The sequence below is a fragment of the Dasypus novemcinctus genome, chromosome 9 (assembly GCF_030445035.2).
Source record: "Dasypus novemcinctus isolate mDasNov1 chromosome 9, mDasNov1.1.hap2, whole genome shotgun sequence".
NCBI lineage: Eukaryota > Metazoa > Chordata > Mammalia > Cingulata > Dasypodidae > Dasypus > Dasypus novemcinctus.
In genome coordinates this window covers 107,551,359-107,576,724 of record NC_080681.1, presented here as the reverse complement: position 1 = coordinate 107,576,724, position 25,366 = coordinate 107,551,359, and the positions used below count along the sequence as shown (strand labels likewise).

At 40.7% G+C, this 25,366-nt stretch overlaps 1 protein-coding gene across 1 annotated transcript; it reads left to right on the top strand.

The window, feature by feature from the left end:
- Positions 1-700: 700 nt before the first annotated feature.
- Positions 701-24,896, top strand: FAM76A (family with sequence similarity 76 member A). The gene is made up of 9 exons (XM_058304024.2): positions 701-1,142; positions 2,371-2,435; positions 5,644-5,698; positions 6,421-6,573; positions 9,209-9,366; positions 11,961-12,047; positions 18,755-18,890; positions 21,655-21,756; positions 22,764-24,896. The coding sequence occupies exons 1-9, from the start codon at positions 1,062-1,064 to the stop codon at positions 22,848-22,850; spliced, it is 924 nt and encodes a 307-aa protein (XP_058160007.1). The 5' UTR covers positions 701-1,061; the 3' UTR covers positions 22,851-24,896.
- The last annotated feature ends 470 nt before the right edge of the window (positions 24,897-25,366 follow it).

Below are 25,366 nucleotides of genomic sequence, written 5' to 3'. Positions count from 1 at the left end.
ACACTGCAGAAAGTTTAGCCAAAGTCTCAAGATGAGAAGGCTGTATTTCGCCGGGCAGCCAGCCCTGTGTGCGGCTAGCTGCGAGGCAAAGCAACAGCAACGCGGTGGAGACGAGGGTGTGGCACGCCTCTCAGAGGCCAGGTGGTTGTTCTGCGGGGGAAGCTGGGAGAGCAACGGGAGAAAACAGGGCAGAACTTAGGCCAATTCCTTCTCACTTCAAGGGGGCCTTCTGGGCACGGGGACTCTCACGGGTGGGCGCCTAGCCTTAGTATCCGTCCTCTGCCTTCTGGGGGACTGACATCTCTCTAGTATCCCTCTTCCGCAGTAGGACTGCTTTCTTTGGGGCTTCCCCTTTCTCTTTGGAGCTCATCGACCCTAGAGTTTCCCCTCCTTTAGGGATCTCAGAGGGCACCCCCCTAAGTAGCCCCTCAGGGTTTCCTCTTCTTAGGAGAAAAGGCTGGACGGGCCCCTACTGTCACGATGATGGAAATGTTCTTTCACAAGACCCCCACCCTCTTCTGGCCGGGGTAGACCGCAGAGTTCTAGTTCGACAAACCACTGCACTCCGTACAATCGCGCCCCTCCCACTCCCCAAGGGCAGCTCCATGGAAACCAAAACATCCCAACTCCGCGGAGGTATCGCGAGAGCTTCGTTTGCGCCCGCGGCCCAGGAGAGGAGGAGCAAGGGCGGGAATGCCGCGGTTAGTGGGAGGAGTCTGGACGCTTCCGAGGTCCGGGTCGGGAGACCGCCCCTCCAGGCGGCGCCCCCGCGTGACTGTGCTTTACATAATCGCGACGGCGCGCGTCACAAGTGGCGTACTCCAGTCCAGATCGAATCAGAGTCGTCAAAAGCTCCGTGTTCCGCCTCCTTCGGCTTGATCGGCGGCCACAGGAGCCAGTGGACGGACGTCCAGCACTGCCACGCCCGCCCCCTCCTGCCTCAGTCCGTAGCTTGCTGCCGCTGGTGCTGCTGCGGTCGCCGCCGCCAGGTTTTGCTTCAGACTGTCAGATAAAGCGACAGGGCCGGGCTGGCGGGCTGGTGAGCACTGCCCGGGCCGGACATGGCGGCGCTCTACGCCTGCACCAAGTGCCACCAGCGCTTCCCCTTCGAGGCGCTGTCTCAGGGGCAGCAGCTGTGCAAGGTGCGCGGGCTGGGAGGCGGCCGGGAACCGGGGGACGCAGGAGGCGCGGCCCGGAGCCCGGGTCTGCGGAGACGCCGGCGGAGTCCCCCGGGCAGGGTGTGGCAGGCCCGCCTAGCCGAGAAGCCGTACCAGCCCTCCTGGGGGCCGGCGGGGCACGTGGGGGTGACCCGGGCTGGGTCCAGGCCCCCGCGGCGGGCGTGTCCGGGTGCTTAGCAACCACGGGAGATTGCTCTCCGATCCTGGATGTCCGGACAGGGGCAGCGGGTCCCTAGCCTGTCCCCGCCCAGCTGCCCTGGGGATCCCTTTGAACTGCCTTTCCCTCTGTGGTGGTCTCCCTGGTTGCATACTTGAGGAGACACCCCCTGCCCCGCCTGGAACTGAACTCCAGAGTTGGATGCTGCCTGCGAAGAGCGTCTCGAATTTGGGCACCTCCCGGACAATTTGCAGCCAGTCTCAGGGTCGGAGGTGCAAAGGCTTTTTAAAAAGCCCACAGACAAGAGCATGAAGTAAAAGGCTAATTTTTTTTTTTAGCATCCGGTTGGTGGTCTTCCCTTCTCCCCCTAACCAGCAACCGAGCATTTTTTACCTCCGAACATCTAAGTTGTCTTTTTCCATTAAGTTTCTTAATACCATTTTTCCTGTTTAAGTGAATAGAGGTGCTGTGAGGTGACATCTGAAAGTCACCAAGTCGGCTGGAGAGTGTTGTTGAGATTTCCCCCAGAGTTTGTATTCCTTATTTGGATAACTTTTAATTATGTGTCACTGTTGTCTCACATAGCCATGACTTTCCTTTTGCCGTAATTTTTTTCACTAGGTATAAGAGAGCTCAAGTACTTGAGTGCCTTTTTGGGCACTCAAATATATTTGATTTTAAGTAAGTTTTATATACTAAATAATACTTTTAATTCATTACTTTTATTTCACAAGCAAACCGGCTCAGAATCACACAGTGACACAAGAGGGACTAGAATCCAGGGCTTCTGATTCCCAGGCTGGGTTTATTCATAGGTATATTTGTTTTTATAATTTATGACTAGTTCTATACATAAATTCTTAAATTTAACTCCTATATCAGTGTTTCATGGTAGGGCAGTGATGTTAATATTACAGAGGAGAAAAGTAAGGCCCAGAAAGTTTCAGTGATTACTGAAGCACAATGACCATGGAAGGGCCAGGCTGTTCCCATTTGTGTCTGCCTTTTAAAAATTGTATCCTCATTTCATTTCAGGAATGTCGAATTGCACATCCTGTTGTGAAGTGCACCTACTGCAGGACTGAGTACCAGCAGGAGAGGTACAGTTTTTGTTGACCATATAAGATGTTAATAGCCTTTTTCCTCTTAAAACCTGTAACTAATTGCATTATAATATACAGATGTCTAATCAATTGCATTGATATACTGTATAATCAGTTGCATTATAATACACAGATTCTTTAATTTCCTTTTTCCTATGTATTGAAGGATGTATAAAATACATATTGTGGCCTAGTTATTCTAGTTACTATTTAATTTGCTTAAATGTTTAAAGTTACTTATTTTCAGGTTATTATGGTTATAATCTTTTTGACAGTAAGAAACCAACCTCACAAAAGCAAAATATGATTCTCATGTTCTGGTATGTTTATATACAAAGCTTGAACAATTTATAAGCCAAAAGAAGATATTTTTGGAAATGTGACAATCCTGATAAAGGGTTTGTTAGCCCTAGTTGCATTTGAAACTCACTTACCTTTACCCTTTCCTTGTGTGAATCTCATTTTTGAAAGTGTGAAAAATACTTAGGTGTGAGCAAACTCATATCTTTGAGGACCTGTTCAATAGCAGCAAAGTGGTTTATTGGTATAGCAAGTTCAACTTTTGCAGAACTGCAATTGTAGGTGATCCTGCCTACAAAGCCTAGGAGCTTCATTTTAATCAGCCTCATTTTAATTCTAGAAATATCTTCCCCAACTTTTTAAATGGATATTTTCAAACAAATGACAAAAAAGTGAACACCCAAATACTATTTAGATTCTCTGATTTACATTTTACTGTGTTTGCTTTATCATATATCTGTCCATCTCTGTATTCATGCATCAATCCATCTTGATTTGATGCATTTTAAAGTTGCACACATCAGTATTCTTTTCTCCCAAATACTTCAGCATGCATATCATTAATTAGAGTTCCATATTTGTTTACAGTTCTTTATTTTTTTAGTCATAAAATACGCATGCAGTGAAATGCTCACTGGTGTTTTTTGTTTTTTTTTGAGGTACTAGGGATTGAACCTAGGACCTCATATGTGGGAAGTGGGTGCTCAACCACTGTGCCACATGGATTGGCTCTCCTAAGTTGGTTTTTTCTTTTGTTTTGCTTTTGTTTTCTTTAAGAAGGCACAAGGAACTGAACCCAGGACCACCCATTTGGGAAGCAGGTGCTCAAGTGCTTGAGCCACATCCACTCCCCAGAATGCTCAGTTCTTAAGTATATCACTTGATAAGCTTTGTGTAATCCCAAATCCTATCAAGATACAGAACATTACCTTTATTTCTTGTGCTTTCCTTCCCTGTGCTTTGCCACTGTTTCTCCTAATACCATTCAATTTATTTAAACATTTCCTATGTTGAGGTTTTTCTTTTCTTTTTAATTTTGTCGTCACTTTCATAGGTATTATATAGGGAAAGAATACTAAAAATAGAGAAAAGATTGGATTTTTAAAAAATTATTTACATGATTTTATTTTAGCCTAGCATATTAGTTAAACTGTGCTTGGACACAAAGTGTGTCATTTGTACTTCCTTGTGTAAAGAGTTAGACTTTATTTATTAAAGATGATTTTTGGAGATGGCAACTTTTTTAGTTTGGACATTTAGATAATACGATTTTCGCAAGGCAAAGGACATTTTTATTTTTGTTGATGCTTAGCTCTTAGAGAAATTGGTAATACTGACAAAATACTTGGTCATAGTACTATTTCCCCACATCTATGATTTTCATATGCAAAGGAAAGCATGGACAGTGTAAGAGCAATGTGGATAGGATCTCTTGAGTTTATATTCCAAACCCATATGCTTTAATTTTGAATAACCTCAAATTTCTTGGCTATTTATCTGAATTGAGAATTTTTTTTTCCTGCTTGCCCACTTGGTCTATTCTTTTGACAGTCCTTTCCATGTCCGATAATCTTACTTAGTGATTCCTAGGAATGTCATAAACAAAAAAATAACTCACTCTCCATGTTAATCTAGGCCCTATTTAGGAGCTCTGTTTTATCTGAGATAATAAAATTCATTCCCATATATCCTTTGGAAATAAGAGAGTTAGTAGCAGATACGCAAACTTAAGTTAACCAAGCACCAGACTTTATTGCACCTTAGCATATGAGTAATTCCTTGGGCTTAAGGAGCTATCAGTTTTTGGATGTTTTAAGTAAAACATTTTTTTAAAACCAATTTTATTAAATATATTAATAAAGCATAAATCCATCCAAAGTGTACAATCAGTGGCATTTGGTACAATCACATAGCCGTGCATTTATTTATCACCTCCATCATTTCTAGACCATTTTCATTATTCCAGTAATAATAAAAAATAAAAGCCAAACAAACAAAACTCATCACCTGTCAATCTCTGTATGTCTCCCCTGCCATAAATAGCTGCCATTCTGTTTCCCTCTATTTTATTTGTATTTATATCTTGTATAAACAGTCTTAAGTATGAATTATCGCCCATATTCATATTTTGCCTGAGGTTTCATTATGTTATACAGTCCCATGTTATATTTTTTAGCTTTCCTTCCAGTAATATACATGTCCTTAGACTTTTCCTTTCATCCAGTGTCATACTCATGTATAGCTCTTCTAGTCATAAACACCATGATGTGCTCTCACCATTTTCATTCATTTCCAAAGATTTACAAACAACATTTTAACTAATTCTGCACAGACTAACCCTCAGCTTTCCATTCTCTATTCCTATTCTCTTTTCTGGTGACCTATATTCTTTTTTTTTTTTTAATATTTATTTTTTATTTATTTCTCTCCCCCCCCCCCCCCAGTTGTCTGCTCTCTTATCCTTGTCAGCGGCAGCAGGAATCTGTGTCTCTTTGTGTTGCGTCATTTTGCTGCAACAGCTTTCCGAGTGTGCGGCGCCATTCTTGGACAGGCTGCACTTTCTTTAGTCCTGGGAAGCTCTCCTTATGGGGCGCACTCGTTGCACGTGGAGCTCCCCTATGCGGGGAACATCCCTGCCGTGGCAGGGCACTCCTTGCAAACATCAGCACTGCGCATGGGCCAGCTCCACACGGGTCAAGGAGGCCCGGGGTTTGAACTGTGGACCTCCCATGTGGTAGGCGGATGCCGTAAGCACTGGGCCAAGTCTGCTTCCCTGGTGACTTATATTCTAAGTACTAATTCCATGAGTTTACATAATATATTTAGTTCATAAAGTGTAGTCATACAGTATTCTTCTAAGTAAAACATTTTTTGACAAAAATCTTGCCTATTTCTTCCTTAACAGTAAAACCAATACAATATGTAAGAAATGTGCTCAGAATGTGCAGTTGTACGGAACGGTAAGTAGGGTTTTTCTGTACCTTTCTGTGCTTGAATCTCTTATAACCTTACATTCTCTGGCCCCTTAGTGTAACCACAATATTTTTATTAGAAAGACTAGTTATGTGTTAATGCTTTCTCAAGAAAATTTATCCCTATTTCAGCTTTCAAACTTAGCCAGTACTTTTAAGGAATTCTGTATTTATACTCACTCTGCCAGGATTATGATTATAATTTTCCCTGAGAGACTTCAATGACCAGTAAGGAAAGAAGAGGGAAAACATAAATCCTACAGCTGGACCTCTTTGTTTGATAACAGCTAACTATTCATTTTGAGGAATGATTTTCTTTTTCTTAGTGTTAAGGTTCAGGATACTGTGTCCTTCAGGCTTTCTCTCAATAGGTTTGTACACTGATAATGACAGGGAAGCCTTTTCAGAAATTTGGAAGCATTTGCTGGTTTCTCCAAAGAGCTGGTTCTGTTGAATTTCTTGTAGAACTCCCAGCATGCACATGAATGGGTTTTTGTTATTTGTCATTTATTCTAAAATCAATAGTCCTGAGCAAAAAAACATTTTACATAGTGTAGGAATGGCCTTCATTTGATGAATGTAAAAGCAATTTATGAAGTTAGGAATACATAACATGATTAATAGGCTATATAATGGGAATCATTGTTTAAAAAATGCACTTTGGTATTTTATAACATACTTATTTGACTCTCTTTTCATTTCTCTTGAAGCCCAAACCTTGTCAATATTGCAACATTATTGCAGCATTTATTGGCAATAAATGCCAGCGCTGTACAAATTCAGAGAAGAAGTATGGACCACCATTTTCTTGCGAACAGTGCAAGCAGCAGTGTGCATTTGACAGGAAAGATGATAGAAAGAAGGTAAAGCCCTGTGGTTTTCTTGATTCCCCCCCTTCCCCCTTTCAGGGAAATTAAAGTGGGCCAGTTGTTTAAAAAAGCCACATTATCAGTTCCTCTTCTAGTTCTGTTACTGACCTTGAAGAAGATATGCAACCCTTGTTTTCTTCATTTATTATATGTGGACCATTATATTCTAATATTTCATTGGTTTGTATTTCACGAGAACCTGAATTATAGTGATCAGTAGTTCATAGAAGTGAAGTGGTGATTAGATACACATTGGTAAAATTCTGTGGAACTCTGTAAAGGAGAGATTGTAACTTAAGCAAGGAATTGTTATAGTGGCATTACTAGTTTTATACCTTTACTAGTTTATACCTTTGAATGTCTCTGTTGAAATTAAAGATCACAGGACATAGAGGGGAACTTGCTGAGTGATGTTACTTGGGTGAGATCAAAATACTTTGGAATTTGATCTTGTCCCTCTCCAGCTTAAAAGTCTCCAGTGGCTTCCACTTGTGATGAGAATAAAACCCAGACTCTTTCCGTGGCCTGCAAGTACCATTCCTGCCTCTCTGTCTCCCTTCCATTGTACTTCCCATCCCTTACCTTGTTCTAGCCACACTGGCCTTTGCACTGACTAGCCTTTTGCCTGATAAATCCTTTCTTTTCCAGAGTTTCATGATTGGCTGCTCATATCAGGACTCACTCAGCTCAAATGCCACATCCTTATAGAGATCTTCTTTTACTAACCCCCTAAGTATAATTGTCTTATTTGTTTACATGTTTGTCTACCCCACTAGAATGTGAACTCCTTGTCCATCTTGTTCTCTACTGCCAGCAGCCTATCACCATAGTAGATGCTCAATAAATATTTGAGCATCTACTCAAATATTTGTATGCATCTACTCAAATATTTGTATGAACTTACACAATTTAGAAACTCTTTCGTCAGTGGCCACAGGTGCTTAGGCTCTCAAGGGCTAACTCTTGCTAACTAAATTCATTAATTTAGAATGGGAGGATATAACTTTCTAGTGACTAGAATATTCTGGTCTGCCAGCCAGGGCATCTCTTCCCTGAATCAAGATAATGGAGAAGCTAAATTAGTAATCAGAAGGTAGCACATAATAGTAGTTAAAGGACAAGCTTTGCAGGCCTATAGACCTCGGTACCATCCTGCTCTTGGCTAGCTGAATGATCCTGGGCAAATTCCTTAATCTCATTATACATCATGTCTTCATCTTTCCCATGGGAGTAATAGTAGCTACTTTACAGGGACATGGGGAAATTTAATTGAGATAAGTATATAAAATACTTTAGTTTGAGCCTAGCACATAATATGACTCAAATGGTACTTATATTATTATTAATTAGAAGAATTAATTTTTATTAGTCTGGTTACATTTTCTGGGTTTTTTTTTTTTTTTTGTCTTTATTTTTACATTTTCTGTTTTCTTAGTTATAATCCTATTTTAAGGGTTTGAATATTTTTAGAAATCCTTAATCATGTTTATAATAATTTTAAGAGATGTGGGCTAAGTTTAGGGATAAAAGGTGAATTATCTAGACTCAGAATGCCTGGCTTAAAATTTTAGCCTGTCACTTGTTAGTGTGTGAGTTTGAGCAAGTCAATCTACTAGTACCTCAGTTTTTTCTTCTGTGTATGGAGATGATCAGACTTCAGCATTGTTACTAAGGTTGAGTTATATGTAAGGCTCTTAGAGTGGAATCTGGTATGTGGTAAGTAGTCAATCAGTATTAACCATGATGATTTATTTTTGATAGTTTACCACTTTCAAGATGGGGCACAAGTTTTACATTTCAGTAACAAGAGATAGAAACTATAAAATATCCAAAATATTAGCAAGCTCCCTCCTCACCCATAGTAATTCCATTCATTTCTGCTGTCCCGCCACCTGCGCGAAACTGTTCCACAAATGGTTTTGCCATTTTGTGTGCTGCACAAAGGCACTCCAGCCTCGAGTTTCATGGAAGCTGCCCTCTGCATTCCTAGCCTTGTGCTCTGGTCCCTGCTACAGAGCTGCTTCCACCCCAAGGAGTTGACTTTTTCTAATTCAAGCAAAGTGCTATGGTAAGCCACCACCAGGGACTGGGGCCCATTGGGCTTTCTCTGGAGGCATTCTTTCCATCTGAGAAAAGATATTTAGCATTTACCATTTTGTGAGCCATTTATAAGGTATTGAAACTGAGGTATAGATCTATATTTTATCTATCTTCTCTCCCTGCTGAATTTTCCTTAATGAGCACCACGGAGATATTGTGTCTTTTGAAATTCTTGTGGGAACTTTGCTGTGGTCTGTGTTTGTTAATATGGAAGTAGACAAAACAAAAGGTACATAAAATTAGCAACTGTTATTTATGAAACAACTTTTATGTGCCTGGCACCGTACTAAGTACTGTATCTACATTGTGTCACTAATTACCTGCAACAACCCTATGAGATAGGTACTATTGTTATCCCTCATTTTACAGATGAGCAAACAGCCTAAGAGAGCTCAAGTGACTTGCTTAAGTTGTGCAGCTTGTAAGTGGCAGAGCTGGGACTCAAACCCCAGAGCTCTAGCCGCCAGTGTTCACATTCACAGCCACTGCATGACATTCCCTCTTCTGTCTTTCTCTCCTGATCTTCCAGGTAGATGGGAAATTGCTTTGTTGGCTGTGCACATTGTCATACAAACGGGTCCTTCAGAAGACCAAAGAGCAGAGGAAGCACCTGGGTAGCTCTTCCCATACTGGCCACCAGGAGAAGGAACAGTACAGTCGGCTGAGTGGTGGTGGCCATTATAACAGGTAATCCCAGGATGTGTGGGATGGGACCAAAGGTGTGGGTAGGTCAGATGTCCTTGTGTAATCAGTCCTGGAAGATGCCATTTTCTATTAATATAAATTCTATTCTTTCCTCTGCTACATCTGCTCTAGTTAATAGCCTATAGTGTGGGTCTCATTTGTGATATTTTACAATTCATGTATCTTCACAGGGCCAAAGAGATTTCTGTAAGATATCAGGATTTCCTAGAATTTTTATACAATGAATAGTTTATTGAAATTACTTGCACATGTTGTGTTCCTCCGCCTTAGAGTGAGTAACTCCCTGGAAGATTGGACATTTCACTTTCTGAGGAACAAAAGGCTTTTTTGAATGTTTATTTAATTAGGAAGTTGATAAATGTTCTAGGTTGTCCTGGACGGAGCCAATCAAGAATATGTCCTTTATTGCTTTTTTGTTGCCAGATGCTTTCGGAGCATCTGTGGTGGTGTTAAGAGCCCTGGCTTTGGATTGAATACTGGCTCTGCCACATTCTCTGTGCGATCTTTTTTTTTTAAGAAATTTTTTTTTTTTAAAGATTTATTTATTCATTTTAATCCCCCCCCTCCCCCGGTTGTCTGTTCTTTGTGTCTATTTGCTGTGTCTTGTTTGTTTGTCCGCTTCTGTTGTCGTCAGTGGCAGGAGAAGTGCGGGCGGTGCCATTCCTGGGCAGGCTGCACTTCCTTTCGCGCTGGGCGGCTCTCCTTATGGGTGCACTCCTTGCACGTGGGGCTCCCCTACACAGGGGGACACCCCTGCGTGGCACAGCACTCCTTGCGCGCATCAGCACTGCGCATGGGCCAGCTGCACACGGGTCAAGGAGGCCCAGGGTTTGAACCACGGACCTCCCATGTGGTAGGTGGACGCCCTATCCACTGGGCCAAGTCCGCTTCCCTCCCTTCCCCCCTCTCTCCCTCCCTCCCCCTCTCCCTCCTTTCTTCCCTCCTTCCCCCTCTCCCTCTCTCTTCCCCTCTCCCCCTCTCCTTCCCTTTCTCCCTCCCTCCCCTTCTCCCCTTCTTCCCCTCTTCCCCTCTCGCCTTCTTTCCCTCTCCCTCTTCTTCTCCCTCCCTCTCTGCCTTCTTCCTTCCCTCCCTCTCCTCCCTCCCCCTCTCCCCCTCTCCCCCTCTCCCCCTTTCCCCCTTTCCCTCCGTCCTTCCCTCTCTCTCTCTCTCATCTTGGGCAAGTTTTTTCATCTGTGAAATGAGGGAAACAATAGTATTACCTCATAGGGATGTCATGAAGATATATCATATAGTACATGTATAGTGATTAGACTTAATAACTGACATATCAGAAACATTCAATATTTTAATTTTTTTGGTTATTATTACTATGATTTTGTTTATTCAGAAAATATCATTAAGTACCCTCATAGGTCACAGACTTTGCTGGAAATGCAAAGATGAATAAAACAGTCATGCTCCCCCCCAAGAGTATATAGTCCAGTAGGAAAGACAGTCCTATAATCAGATCATTGGAGCAAAATGTCATGATCAGTGAGCGAATGTAGTTCAAGTGATTGAGTACCTGCTTCCCATATACAAGCTACTGGGTTGGATCCCCAGTACCTCCTGAAAATAACAGACAAACATCATTAGCATCACAGTGGAAATATGTCAAGGTATAGACATGAAAGGCGTTAGTAGTTAACTGCCTTGGAGTCAGGCAAGGAAGCCTTGGGGGAGCGCTGATGTTGCAGCTGAATCCTCGTGTGAGTCAGAATCATCAGATAAGGAACGGGCAAGGGCAGTATATGAGGGAATAGCAGTTCCAAAGGCTCAGAGAATATGAGGCCACACTGAACCCTGGAGAACCGCAAGTCCTGTTGTGTTGCTGAAATTACAAGATGCATTTGAGACAGTGAATGTAAAAGGGCTTTTTATTTTTATTTCTTAAAATTTATTTCTCCCCCCTTGTTTTTCGCTTGCTGTCTGCTCTCTGTGTCTGTTTCTCTTCTTTTAGGAGGCATCAGGAACCCGAACCCAGGACCTCCTGTGTGGGAGGGAGGCAACCAATCACTTGAGCCATATCTGATCCCTGCTTGTTGTCTCTCGTTGCATTATCTCATTGTGTCATCTAGTTGCATCACCTAGTTGCATCAGCTCACTGGCCAGCCTGTTGCATCACCTTGCTGTCTTGCTCATCTTCTCCAGGAGGTGCCGGAAACCAAACCCAGAACCTCCCTGGTGATAGGCAGGCCCCCAACGGCTTGAGCCACATCCTCGTCCCTAAAAGTGCTTTTTAAACTATAAGATTGGGGGAGCTCCTAGATCATTGGTTGAGCACCTGCTTTGCCTATACCCGGTCCTGGGTTCAATCCTTGGTACTTCCTAAAGTAAATAAATAAGTAATATTTAATTAAGGCCAAGGATATTTTTTTAATTCTCTGGAAACTAACTTCCCATATATCCAGGATTTATGAAATCAACACTTTGGTGGATTTTTATAATCAAGAATAATTAGCTCTTGCACAGAAGAGCTATTTATCTTACGTTGGTCCTATTTGACAGACTTGCATTGTGATGTTTTATTAATCTTTGATTTCTAATGTGTACCTTTCTGTTTTTACCTTTAAAAGCCAGAAAACACTTTCTACATCTTCACTTCAAAATGAAATTCCAAAGAAAAAGTCCAAATTTGAGTCGATCACGACCAATGGAGACAGGTGAGCGAGGTGGAAAGTGCGTGTGCACGCTTCAGTTTTAAAAGGCATACACAATTCTGAAACAGGAATACAATCTAAGATTTGCCTTGGAGCAAGTGTAGGGCTGCCTAGGGATGCTTCACCAGCCCCTTGATATTTTATAAATAAATATTACTGATATTTGCTTATAAATCTAATCTTGTCATTAAAAAGCAAGAGCTTACAACAGGACTTAAGAACATTTGGATGTTGTGGTCCACTAGATAATTCCCCACATTAGTTCTAAGAAAACAACAGCTGGACACTTTGCGTTATGATCTGTGCTTGGGGCCTCTTCTAGGAAGGTCAGGAGTCAGCTTTGAGTGGCAGAACAGAGTCAAGTTAAAGTAAAGATTATATTGCTCAGTCTGTGAAGGATAAGCCATGCTTTCTTAGTGTTCAGAAAGAGAGGTTGATGCACATGCTGGATCAGGAAAGAATGAGATACATTTAAATATTTTGATTTCATCTTAACCCAGTCTAAATGCATGTTTTTATTCCTTGCTTTCCTCTCTCCTTCTCAGCGATGCTTCCTCTTTTGAGCTGCTTTGTCCTAATATCCAGAGTACCCCATCCATGTTGGTGCAGTGGGCTGCTTCCCAACAGTGTCTTGGGGCCAACCATTTTCCTGTTCCTCCAGGCTTGGGCATCCTGAAGTGAGACCACCTGACATATTCTTTCCTAAAATCCTTGGAATCATCTCCATTATGAAAACACCTCCTATTCATGGTTCTCATTCCCAGTCCATGGTGGATATGGGAGCAGGCCAACATAAAGCCTTACCTATGCTGGATTTTGTTTGTTGGGGGTAGGGGGTGGGGGGATATGTAACAAAAGTCTGTTAAGGTGACCTCTTTTCTATTGCCTTTTCACTAACTTGATTCATACCCCATAAGGTTTCTTCTTAAAAACTAGTTTTACTGATATTAAACTTCTTGAATTATTGATACTAAACATTCTTGAACCTTCTAGAAATGCTTGAATTAGATATGGGGGAAGGAAACCATCTTTCTGGTTAGCTTTACTGTTTCTCTAAGCAGCTAGTCTGGCTATTCTGAAGAAAGTAGATGTGGCACAAGTTGTCACATATCTCTGTCAGAGTGTGTGATCCTGTAAAAAACCACTTCAAGGAGGAAAACTTTGTGATTGCTTTTAAAGGCCTTAAAGACCCATGGCCTTAAATGTGCATTGTTTCTGATTTGTGGTCATTTGGGTCCCAGGCTGTGGTTGAATCACCTGGGACAACTTATTCATATCTTCTAATTTAACCAACCAATCCTTAGAATGTGCCTTCTGTTAGCTTGTTTTCTTCTTGAGATACTGCTGCTATTTTTGCTCTTGGTTGCTGCAGGTAGACCAAGCTAAAAACTCAAGCTTTCCATTCAGACTTTTGTTGCATCCAGTTGCTAGCAATGACTGTTTTCCTCCAGTAGAATACTGATCTTTGGTGACTTAGATACATATAGTCTTTCATAATGGCCTCTGTCTTTATTGAGATGTACCTGTGAACTTTTCAAAGTAATATACTCTAATAACTTGAAAATTTGGAGAAAAAAAAAACTTTTGCTGCCATCAAAATTTTCTTATACATACAAGTTCCATCTGAATTTTCTTGCATTAGCAATCTTTTTTTTTTTTTAAGATTTATTTATTCATCCCCTCCCCCCCTTGTCTGTTCTCTGTGTCTATTTGCTACGGTCTTCTTTGTCCGCTTCTGTTGTTGTCAGCGGCACGGGAATCTGTGTTTCTTTTTGTTGTGTCATCTTTTTATGTCAGCTCTCCGTGTGGGCGGTGCCATTCTTAGACACTTTCTTTCCCGCTGGGCAGTGCTCCTTATGGGGCGCACCCCTTGTGCATGGGGCTTCCCTACATGGGGGAAGCCCCTGCATGGCACAGCACTCCTTGCGCGCATCAGCATTGTGCATGGGCCAGCTCCACACAGGTCAAGGAAGCCTGGGGTTTGAACTGGGGACCTCCCATGTGGTAGACAGACACCCTGAGCACTGGGCCAAGTCTGCTTCCCGTGTATTAGCAATCTTAATATTCCATTTCATTTATTGGCATTTCTTTCTTTTGAGTGTTTATAAGATAAATTACAATTTTCCTATCCTTTTTACTTTGTTTTTTCCCCCCTGATTTTCACTTCACTTTAAAAAAAAGCATTCTGAGACTCCTTTTTTTTGACAATCCTTTTTTAATGCCATGTAAACCAAAAAATGTTTAATGAATACCTATTTTGAGTTCCATTATGTACTGTTATCAGTCTTGTTTTTGAGATATTTATTGTTGTAACTGCCTCACAGTTGTTTTTTTTAATAAAATTTATTGAAGTATATCGTTCATATATGAGCATACATAATAAATATACAGTAAAAGTTGTAAACTTAAAAAACAAAACAAACATGCATATTATCATACAGGGTTCCCATACAATATCCCATCCCCAAACTCTTGCATTATTATGAAACATTTGTTGTATACCATGAAAGAGCATCCTCAAAATATTACTACTAATTATAGCCTATATCATATTTATTGTATTTTCCCCATACCCACCTGATTATTAACACCCTGTGCTATTATTATATATTTGTTATAGTTTATGAGAGAGCGTTCTCATATTTGTTCTGTTAACCACAGTCAGTCTTCCAGCACTGGATTCCCTGTGTTATACAGTCCCATGCTTTGAACAATCCATTCAAAATGAACACTCAGTGGCTCTCATTTTCATCATAAGAGTTGTGCTGTTATCACCTTAGTCAATTTTAGAACATTTTCATTACTCCGAAAGGGAAAACTCTATACTGCCTTATATCCCCCCATTGTCACTTAGAATTGATATATCTTCTTTGACATTGCTGCAAAAATATTACAATATTACTGTTAACTATTGTCCATAACTTGTAGTAGTTGTAATTTTCCCATGTATCACCATATTTTTAAGACTTTGTAAAAGAAGAACATTTTAATATTTATACTATTAACCACAGTTGCCTTACAGTTTTTAATTACTCACATAATCTACTTTCCTGGCCTCATTTTTAAAATATCCTTATACCTTTATTTATTTTTTGTTGTTTTTAAAAGACTTATTTATTTATTTCTCTCCCTTCCCCCTCTACCCCCAGTCTGCTCTCTGTGTCCCCTTTCTTGTGAGCAGCACCAGGAATCTCTGTCTCTTTGTTGCATCATCTTGCTGCGTCAGCTCTCTGTGTGTGCGGCGCCATTCCAGGGCAGACTGCACTTTTTTCCATGGGGCAGCTCTCCTTACGGGTCACACTCCTTGCGTGTGTGGCTCCCCTACGCTGGGTACATCCTGTGTGGCATGGCACTCCTTGCGCACATCAGCACTGCGCATGGACCAGCTCACCACGAGTCAGGAGGCCCAGGATTTGAACCCTGGACCTCCCATGTGGTAGGCAGACGCTCTTATCAGTTGAACCAAGTCCCCTTCCCATATACTTTTTTTTTTCCCATATACTTTTAAATTTATGTTCTTGTTTAATTTTTATTGCCTCATGTCTTCTGCATTTTTCCATTGACCTTTCTATACTACAACTATATTCTCCACTCTTCTTTTTTTTTTTTTCTTCTCTCCCCTTCCCTGCCCCCCCCACCCCCCAGTTGTCTGCTCTCTGTGTCTCTGTGTCCATTCGCTATGTGTTCTTCTGTGTCCACTTGTATTCTTTGTCAGTGGCACCCGGAATCTGTGTCCCATTTCGTTGCGTCATCTTGCCACGTCAGCTCTCTGTGTGTGTGGCGCCACTCCTGGGCAGGCTGCACTTTCTTCGCATTGGGCAACTCTCCTTATGGGGCACACTCCTTGCATGTGGGGCTTCCCTACACGGAGGACACCCCTGTGTGGTACGGCACTCCTTGTGCACATCAGCACTGCACATGGACCAGCTCTCCACATGGGTCAGGAGGCCCTGGGTTTGAACCCTGGACCTCCCATGTGGTAGGCGGACGCTCTATCAGTTGAGCCAAATCTGCTTCCCTTACTTATTTCTTAATATTGAGGCATACTTGTTTTTCCTCCTGCTTTTATGTCTCCTGCATTCCGTGTCATACACTCAGAATACATCATTTTAGTTTCTCTGTTTTATATTGATAACATACCTTAGGCTTTTTTTTTTTTTAATACCTACAACATCCATAGCCGCCTTCTCAGTAGTTTCTAGTTTGTTGAAATTACAACAGAAATGTTTCAATTTGAGGAAAATCTGGGTTCATTTCTAGTTTCCCTCCCCTCAATAAATATACCGGCTGCTTTATAATCATATTTGTCTACTCTTCCATAAGGTAATAAGGTAGTTTCAACAGTGGGTGGCACCCAGGCACACTTCGTGGTTTATTGTTTCTAAGGACATTCTTTTTTCTTCACTGTAATTTTATAGAAATCTGAAATGTGCCTAACACGTTATACTTGTATGTTGGCCTTTTAAGGACAGACCCAGGACCAGTGGGTAGGAAGCAAGTGGAGCATAGCAATAGGAGCTTTGGGAACAGGAAGTTACTTGTACTAGTCCATTACTCTGTTTTCATTTATCATTCTAGTTTTGAGTTTAAATAGACTCTGTTGAGTTGAGAGAAGACAGTCCCTTAGAGGTTATTGACAGAGATGTAAGACTGCAGATATAAGGGTGCTGCTAGATCTGAAATTGGTAGAGACTGTGATGGATCCTTTCAGTTCCTGCATGCCTTGTTTTATTATTTTGCATTTACTATTTGTTACCTAGTAATTCTGCATATTCATTCAAATTTTGAAAGCATCAGCCTATCTCTTCCTCTTAGATTCTTTCCATATGCATCCTGTAGAATGAGGGAGAATATTCTTATCAATGTACTACTGGGCAATGAACTACTACTTCTTTTCTAGCCATAGAAATGTTTGACTTGGTCATTATGAGGAAGTATGTCTGGTAATTAGGCTTGCTATTGGAGTTTCTACATGTGGAAAGAGATACGCTGGCTGTTAGATGTGATTTATGATGTAGGAAAAGAACCAACAGTAAGGGGTATCTACAAGTCACTATGTTGGTATAGTGAGTTGGCAGTCAGTATGCCAGTTTGTTTGCTTAGGAAAAGCAGTTAGGTTTGTGTTTTACTTTAAAGGATGCCCTGGGAAAAGTACTGAGTTCCCTTTGGGAAGTCTCTAAAGAAGGATAGAATTTGACCCAGGCAGTGAGCTACCAATAAAAGCTATGAATCGTCACCCTAGAAAACATCCATTGTATGTATTCACAAAATTGTACTTATAATTTCAGGGGTTTACAAATTTCTTAAAACTGATCCCAGTTTGAGTCTCTGATGGAAAACAGTTTGGCGGTTCCTTGGAAAGTTAAACATAGAGTTATTTTATGATTTGGCAATTCTTCTTCTTGGTTTATGCACAAAACAATTGAAAGTAGGAACTCAGATACTTGTACACCAGTGTTCATATCACTGTTACTTACAGTAGCGAAAAGGTAGAAATAGCCTAGTGTCTATCAACAAATGAATTGATAAACAAAATATGGTACGGCCATATAATGGGATATTATTAAGTCATAAAAAGGAATGAATTTCTGATACATGCTACAATACAGGTGACCTTTGGAAGCATTATGCTCAGTGAATTGAGCCAGACAAAAAAAAAAACAGTATATGATTCCACCTATATGAAATATCTAGAATAAGGAAATTCATAAAGACAGAAAATAGATTGGGGGTTTTTAAGGGCTGGGCAAGGGAGAATGGGGAATTATTGTTTGATGGGTGCAGAGTTTCTATTTCGGTTGAGGAATAGGTTTTGGTAATGGATGGTTGTGATGGTGGTACAGCATTTTAAATGTGGCTAACTCCACTGAATTGTACACTTAAAAATGGTTAAAATGGCAATTTTTTGGTATAGGTAACCACAATAAAAAAATAAAAAGAGAGAGACTGCTAAAAGGACATATACAGAATTCACTTGGCACTTTGAGAATGGAGAGCTCACATACAGTTCCTGGGAGGAATCTGTTGAAACCCAGGTTGTGATGTGAGTCTGGAGTTTGCTACCTCCTTGATCCTTTCCTGATTTAATGCCACAGAATTCTTGATATTGAAAATGACAATCAGCAGGCAAATTGTAGCATAGGGTAAGTTGGCTTCCTTCCTATTAATTTAGTCTTTTTTTTTTTTTTTTAAGGACTACTCCTGGGATGTAATACCACTGTACCAATCACAGTGCTTTGGGGCAGAAAACAGCCAAAAGATGAGATCTGTGGGGAGAGTTAAATAAAAATGCATGAGCTTACAATTGATAATTTATCCAGAATTCTAGGGAAATTAGCCATGAAAAATTGTGAATGTTTCACCTATAAATCATTGAGGATCTTCAGTGAACCTGAAACAGAATATCCTCGACTCTTGTGATGTTGTGATGTGACATTTACTTAGTCCTGAATGTGAGAATAGATGGTGTAGAAATGTTGTTAACTTACGATTTTAGTTTGGTATAGTTAGTTATCTGATGACTACCTTACCTATATCGTTTAGCAAATGCTGTTGAGCCTGGTGTGTATGGGACATTGTACTCAGTGCTGGGAATTCAGATTGTGAGCCTTTGAGGAGCTCACAATCAAGTGGCTAGGACACATCCTGGGATAGAAAAAAGTTTATTTATTCAAGTTATGATTTTTTTTCCCCTCCATTTTTCCAATTAGCTTTTCCCCAGACCTGGCTCTGGACTCACCAGGCACTGACCACTTTGTCATCATTGCCCAACTTAAGGAAGAGGTGGCCACTTTGAAGAAGATGCTGCATCAAAAGGATCAAATGATTTTAGAGAAAGAGAAGAAGGTAAGTTTAGTTTGCATGTCAGAATAGTATGAGGTTAAGCAAGATATGTGGTATGGAGCATAACTCTTTGGTATTCATTGGGTACTTAACCATTGACACTTCGAGACAGAGATCCCATGGCAAGGTGGGATATCCTGGGGAGAGGCTAGCTTTCTGCCAAAAGGCTTCATGGGAAGGAATTACATTGTTTAATCCATCTCAGTCAGGTAGATTCAAAAAGTTGATTTTTCTCAGCATTTGCAAACTTGCCTCTTCTCAAGAAGGACTCATGTTAACCAAGCTTACGGAGACCATATTAAAAAAACAGTATCTACCTCTTAATTCACAGTGGGGAGCCTTAGCAGTATTTATTCATCTCAGCATGGGCTACCTTGAAAGGCATATTATAATTAGGTTATACCTGACTGAACTTGGAATTGAGTCAAGAGGAGGTAGTCATGTAACTGAAATGTTTAATGCTTTCCAGCTAAGAGAATGGGGTACCTCTTATCTGTTATTGGGATGGCCATGTCCACGGGACAGTAATACTCAAAGTATATGGGCCAGGTCTCCTTTCTCCCTGGGCAATGCTCCCTCCACTGTGACTCTTATGTCACTTTACTTATATTGCTTCCATTGTCACTCCCTTCCTGAGTAACTCCTTTAAGCATGTTAGCATCTTTAGTGAAATCTTATTCTAGTCCCTCTTCAAGGGAACTTTTTACCTCTTTGTTCTGAATCATGTCTATTACTTATTTTCAAGTCTAGTAAATGGCATATTAAAGTTATTATATTTTTACCTTAATGTGTTAATAATAACTTTAAAAAAATAATAGGTCATTTTTATTGGTTGTTTACCATGTACCTGGCTGTAGTCTACATGCTTTACATGTATTAGCTCATTTGTCCTCGTAACAACCCTTTGAGTAGGAACTACTATTATCATCATTTCATAGACAAAGAATGCTTCCAATGTTTTTCCTCTTAGAGTTCCAATCGCTTCCCTACTATGTGCCACATTCAGAACATTCTGTTCATTCTGAATGGCTAACAAAGGCATTTAGAATTGTTTAACATATATTTTTTCTATCTGCTTTCTACCTCATTTTATAGATGAGGAAGGAGACCCAAAGATGTTAAATAACATGTCCAAATGATATACCTAGTGAGAGGTAATGAGGCAAAAAAAGAAAATGAACCCACATCTTTCTGATTCTTCTGTGCTCTACTTCCTCCTAATAATAATATGGCAATTTTCTGCTTTCTACCTGTCAGATGAAAGTAGACCCAAACGTATTCTCATTTTGTGTGTGTTTTTTTTTTTTAATATTTATTTTTTCATTTATTTCTCACCCCACTTCTTGTTCCCCCTGTTGTCTGCCCTCTGTGTCCATTCACTGTGTGTTCTTTTATGTCTGCTTATATTCACATTAGGCAGCTCTGGGAACTTATCCTGGGTCCTTCCAGAGTGGGAGAGAGGCAGTTACTCTCTTGTGCCACCTCAACTCCCTGTTCTGCTACGTTTTCTTATTTTCTCTCCTCTGTGTCTCTTGTTGCCTCCTCTTGCTGTGCCAGCTCTCCACATTGACCAGCACTTCTGCACTGGGCGGCTTTCCTGCACTGGGCAGCATTCCCAAGCAGGGCGACACTCCCACGCAGGGCAGCACTCCTACGTGGGGTGACATTCCTGCGTGGGTTGGCACTCTGCGTGGGCCAGCTCACTACATAGGCCAGCTTGCCCTTACCAGGAGGCCCTGGGCTGCAAACCCTGTACCTCCTATATGGTAGATGGGAGCCCAAATTGGTTGAACCACATCCGTTTCCCCAAGTGTATTTTCTTCATGGACTAGATCAGAATGACACATAAAAGGATTTTGCAGAAGAGATAAAAGGACACCTCTACTACTTTGCAAAGGTAAGGTTTTAAAAAGAGCAAAAACAAAAAGAAGGTTATTTCTTCTAGCTTTCAGGATCAAGGCCATACTCTTCTGTATCCTGCCTGCCTAGCTCTGGCCTCATCTCCTGCCACTCTATGCTCATCAGTCATGCAACCAATCTCTTGGTTATCTTGAACTTCTCTCCCTGTTCCAAGACTGTTCCCTCTATGTGGCTGCTCTGCTTCTCACCTCCTGTGGCCAGTTGCTTCTTGTACCTCAATTCTCAGCTCACACACTGCCTCTCTGACTTAGATGTCCCTTCTCCTTGCTTCTTGAATAGCATAGTCAACAGAAGGAGGCTGGGGGTTTGAATCCTAGCTCTGCTTCTTGCTAATGGTATATATGATTTGGGCCACATCACTTAACCCTCTCTAAGCCTCTGTTTTCCCATCTATAAATGGGAAGAATAATACTACCCCCACAGGGTTATTGTAAGGATTGAATGAAGTAATATAATCAAAGCAGTTTGCCTGAAATATGGTAAAGATCCAGTAAATGGCAGAAGCTGGTATTTTTATGGTTTTTCTCAAACCATCAGTCATGTTATAATCACTGATTTATTGAGAGGTGTGTATTTTCAGATTGTTGGTATATATCAAATATATGAAATCTTAAAAACTTGCTAATGGTCATTAAATATTATAAATAACTACTTCAGGGTTTTGTGTAATCTTCAGGAAATCTTTACTCAAAAATAAGATACACAGCTCCCTGGCTTTGTTATTTGCAGGAGGGTCCTGTATTTCATTAATTTGGACATCCATTTATTTTTTTAATACCAAAACATTTTCCATGGCACAGAAACTTATGATTACTCTGCTACTGCTACTCTGCTTTTCTTCCTTCAGATTACGGAGTTGAAGGCTGATTTTCAGTACCAGGAATCTCAGATGAGAGCCAAAATGAACCAGATGGAGAAAACCCACAAAGAAGTCATGGAACAATTGCAGGTGACTCTGCTTATTTTTACATGGTGACTCTTACATACTTAGCTGATCATATCCACGCCCCCCACGCCCCCCATGGCTCCCATATCTGTGGCTTGTTTTTTGCTCTTTTTTTTTTTTTTTTCCTCTAGTTGTCCGCTTGTTTTTTTGCTTGATGTCTGCTTGTTGTTTGTCTCCTTTAGGAGGCACTAGGAACCAAACCCAGGACCTCCATGTGCAGTGTGGGAGATGGGTGCTCAACTGCTTGAGCCATATCCTTTCCCTGCTCATTTTGTTTTTATTCATTGTTTTTTTTGCCCATTGTTTGTTGCTTTTTTTTTGCTCGTTGCCTGCTCATTGTTTGTGGTCTTCAGAAAGCACTGGGAACTGAACCTGGGACCTCCCCTGTGGGAGGCAGGCACTCAACTGCTCAAGCAACATCTGTTCCTGCTGATCATATTTTAAATGATCATCTCTTAGATTTTTTTTCCCTCTTAAAATATTGACAAGTTGCATTAATCCACCTTAGATATCCTTCTTTGTTTTACTTTTGGATGTGTCCTGATTTTTTTTCCTTCAAAAACAGTAGAATTAATAAATGTGTTTTTGAATTTTTGTATAAAACCAATGTGATTCCAGATGTCTGAATTACAAATTCTGTGTATCCAGCACATTAAGGCACTCCTTGGTTTGTCTCCGTTGCATAAATCATCCTTACATAAAAATGGATCCCAAGAAATTGAGGTGCACTGATTAACCTCCGGTAAACACTTCTCTTTTTCCTGAACCAAGTATCAAGTACCTTCTACCTCTAGAATTTTGTTCATCTTTTCCTAAACCTCCATGTTTTCTGCCTCAGCATTTGCACTTATTCTGCATGAAAAACATGTTCTATTCTGTTAAAATATCCTTCTTTTTTTAGATGGTACTGGGGATTGAACCCAAGACCTCATATATGTGAAGCAGACACTCAACCACTGAGCTACACCCACTCCCCTAAAACATCCTTCTCACACTGTTTTTTTTTTTAGGCCAAAAACCGAGAGCTCCTGAAGCAGGCAGCTACCTTGTCCAAGAGCAAGAAGTCCGAGAAGTTAGGAGCTATAACCTCTCCGTGAGAGACTACCAGGAGGCTCCCCAGCAACAGCATATGGAGTTCTGGGTTAGGGTTGGAGACCTGGCTATTCTCTGGGAATTGCAAGCTTTCTTAAGAAATTTCTATTTTATTACAGTTATCCTTCTTTATGCGATTGCAGTGGGCTGAATGGAAACACCTGGTTTATGCTGTTATGACTGCATGCTTGAGTGTTTTAATCTTTCCTCTCTGTCTTCCTTTTTTGTTGCTACTCTTTGTGGCGGTCACTGCTCAGTGTTGTGTGCAGAATGTTGTGTTGTTTTTTTTTCCTGCCCAACATTGAATCCTGCCATACCCATGAGCAAGTATTTTGGTACAAAATACACATCACTGCCACCCTCTGAACTTCAAAAACTGCCACCTTGGTACAGTGGAAGAGGCTTTCTCTCCAATAAACCTTTTGCTTCAGGGTATACTCTTGGGTTTTTTTCCAGGTATATTATGTATGAACTTTGTACTATGTATAGCCAGAGTTTTATTTATTTTTTAAAAAAAAAAAGCTTTTTCTTGATAAAGGAGTAAAGGTAGCCCAGCTAGTTCTTGTAAAAGTGATTCCTCTTGGGAAAAAAACCAGTCCTACTTTCTAGCTTTTAGTAAAAGAATCAGACCTTTTCTTTCTTGTCACCTTTAGAGTCTGATTGCTAGGGTGAAACAATTCAATGCCTAAGTATGGAGTTAAGTGCCTTTTAGAGGATTTCTTGGAAGAGCATTTAAGGAGATACTTAAGGGAGGTAGCAAAGATTTGAGGAGTCTGTCTTTTTAAGTAAAGGCAGAAAGAAAGGTTGTCCAGGTTGTACTGGACAGTCCCCCACCTTCCCCCTCCCTGATTGTTATATGTGGTTGATTTTAAATTCTTTCACTGCCACTTCTTTTTTAAGAAGATACCCTTTACTTGCTTTTATCTGTGGTCATACTGGGCCATTGTTAGATAACTTTTTTTTTAACACAAGCAGATTCAAAATGGTTTATATTTGAACTACAAAGCATTTCTGGGGTCAGGATGAGCTGCTTGGTATGGACACTGAGTCTAATATGATAGCACCTGCTGGAACAATGGAAATGTATTGAAAACAGGCGCTTCTTTGGAAGCAGATTGGCCTCAGCCAGAATTGTATGCCCTCTTCTTCCTTTTTGACCCACTGTCAGTAGGCATATGAACCTACTTTTCCAGAAGAGGGGATAGATTTGCATTTCTAGCCATATTCTCGGGTCCTCTTTGTGATATTTGTGAAAGAGTTGGCCCAGGTTAGGGGTGTGGGGTGTCATGAAACAGTAGAGCCAACTGCCTTGGGATCTTTAGCCCGGGGGAGTACTAGACTAAGAGGCAATCTGGAGGGCAGGTGGCTTTTGTATCTTAGCCTACCAAAATTTTAGCAGTAAGTTAAACTTGCTAGGCATTTCCTGGAAGCAAAATGTTCTGTAATTTGTGATAACTTCTCCCAAGTGAGATCATGTACGTAATTGGACGGAGACATGGTAGTGGATGGCTTCCTTTTGATAAGAGGAACAATGGACCATGTAATTTTCCTTTCTAAGCAAGGGAAACAGCTGTGCTAAATAGTTTTGTAACTTTTTGATTGAGAAACTTTTAGGTGAAGATCAACTTTCAAATCATATTTTTCAGATGCATTTACATTAACTCTGGGGGAAAGATTGTGAAAAAAATTAGTCATGGTTTTGTTTTTTAATTTTAAATATTGAGAAATTCTGTTCCATGAAGTATGACAATAAAAAAGTACATATTTAGTTTTATACTAAATCTTTTTTTAAGGTCTTGGCATTTAATATAAAGCATATCCATCACATTTTCTAACTTTCCATCAGTTCCAGAAAAGGAAGGAAGAGACCTCAATCTTGAAATTTTGCTTTTTAAAAATCATGACACTTTTTCCATGAAATTGAGTAGATAACTTTGGTAACCCTTTGTTTCTTTGTATGTTTGTAATAATGGACATTTTAAAACACAGCAGTGTTTAGGTTTGTACAGACTTTGACAAATGTGTGTTAGTAAAAATTCATATTGACTCAAGTATAATTGTTGGTTTTTATTTATTTGTTGCTGATTCACCAATAGACATACCTCATTATCCCCTTCAACCTGGAAAATAGTAAGTTTGTCTTGTTGTAGACTTAAAAATTAAAAGCCTAAAGTGGCCATGGTGGCTACTGGGGGTAGGGAGTGGAAGGAGGAGATGTGATGTGGGGGCGTTTTCGGGACTTGGAGTTGTCCTGGGTGGTGCTGCGGGGACATTGTATGTCCTCCCATGGCCCACTGGGTGGACTGTGGGAGAGTGTGGACCATTGACCATGAGGTGCAGTGGTGCTCAGAGATGTATTCACCAAGTGCAATGAATGTCTCATGATGATGGAGGAGGTTGTTATTATGGGGGGAGGTGTGGGGTGAGGGGGGTGGGTATATGGGGACCTCATATTTTCTGAATGTAATATTAAAAAAATAAAGACAAAAAAAAAAAATTAAAAGCCTAACTCTGCTAATAG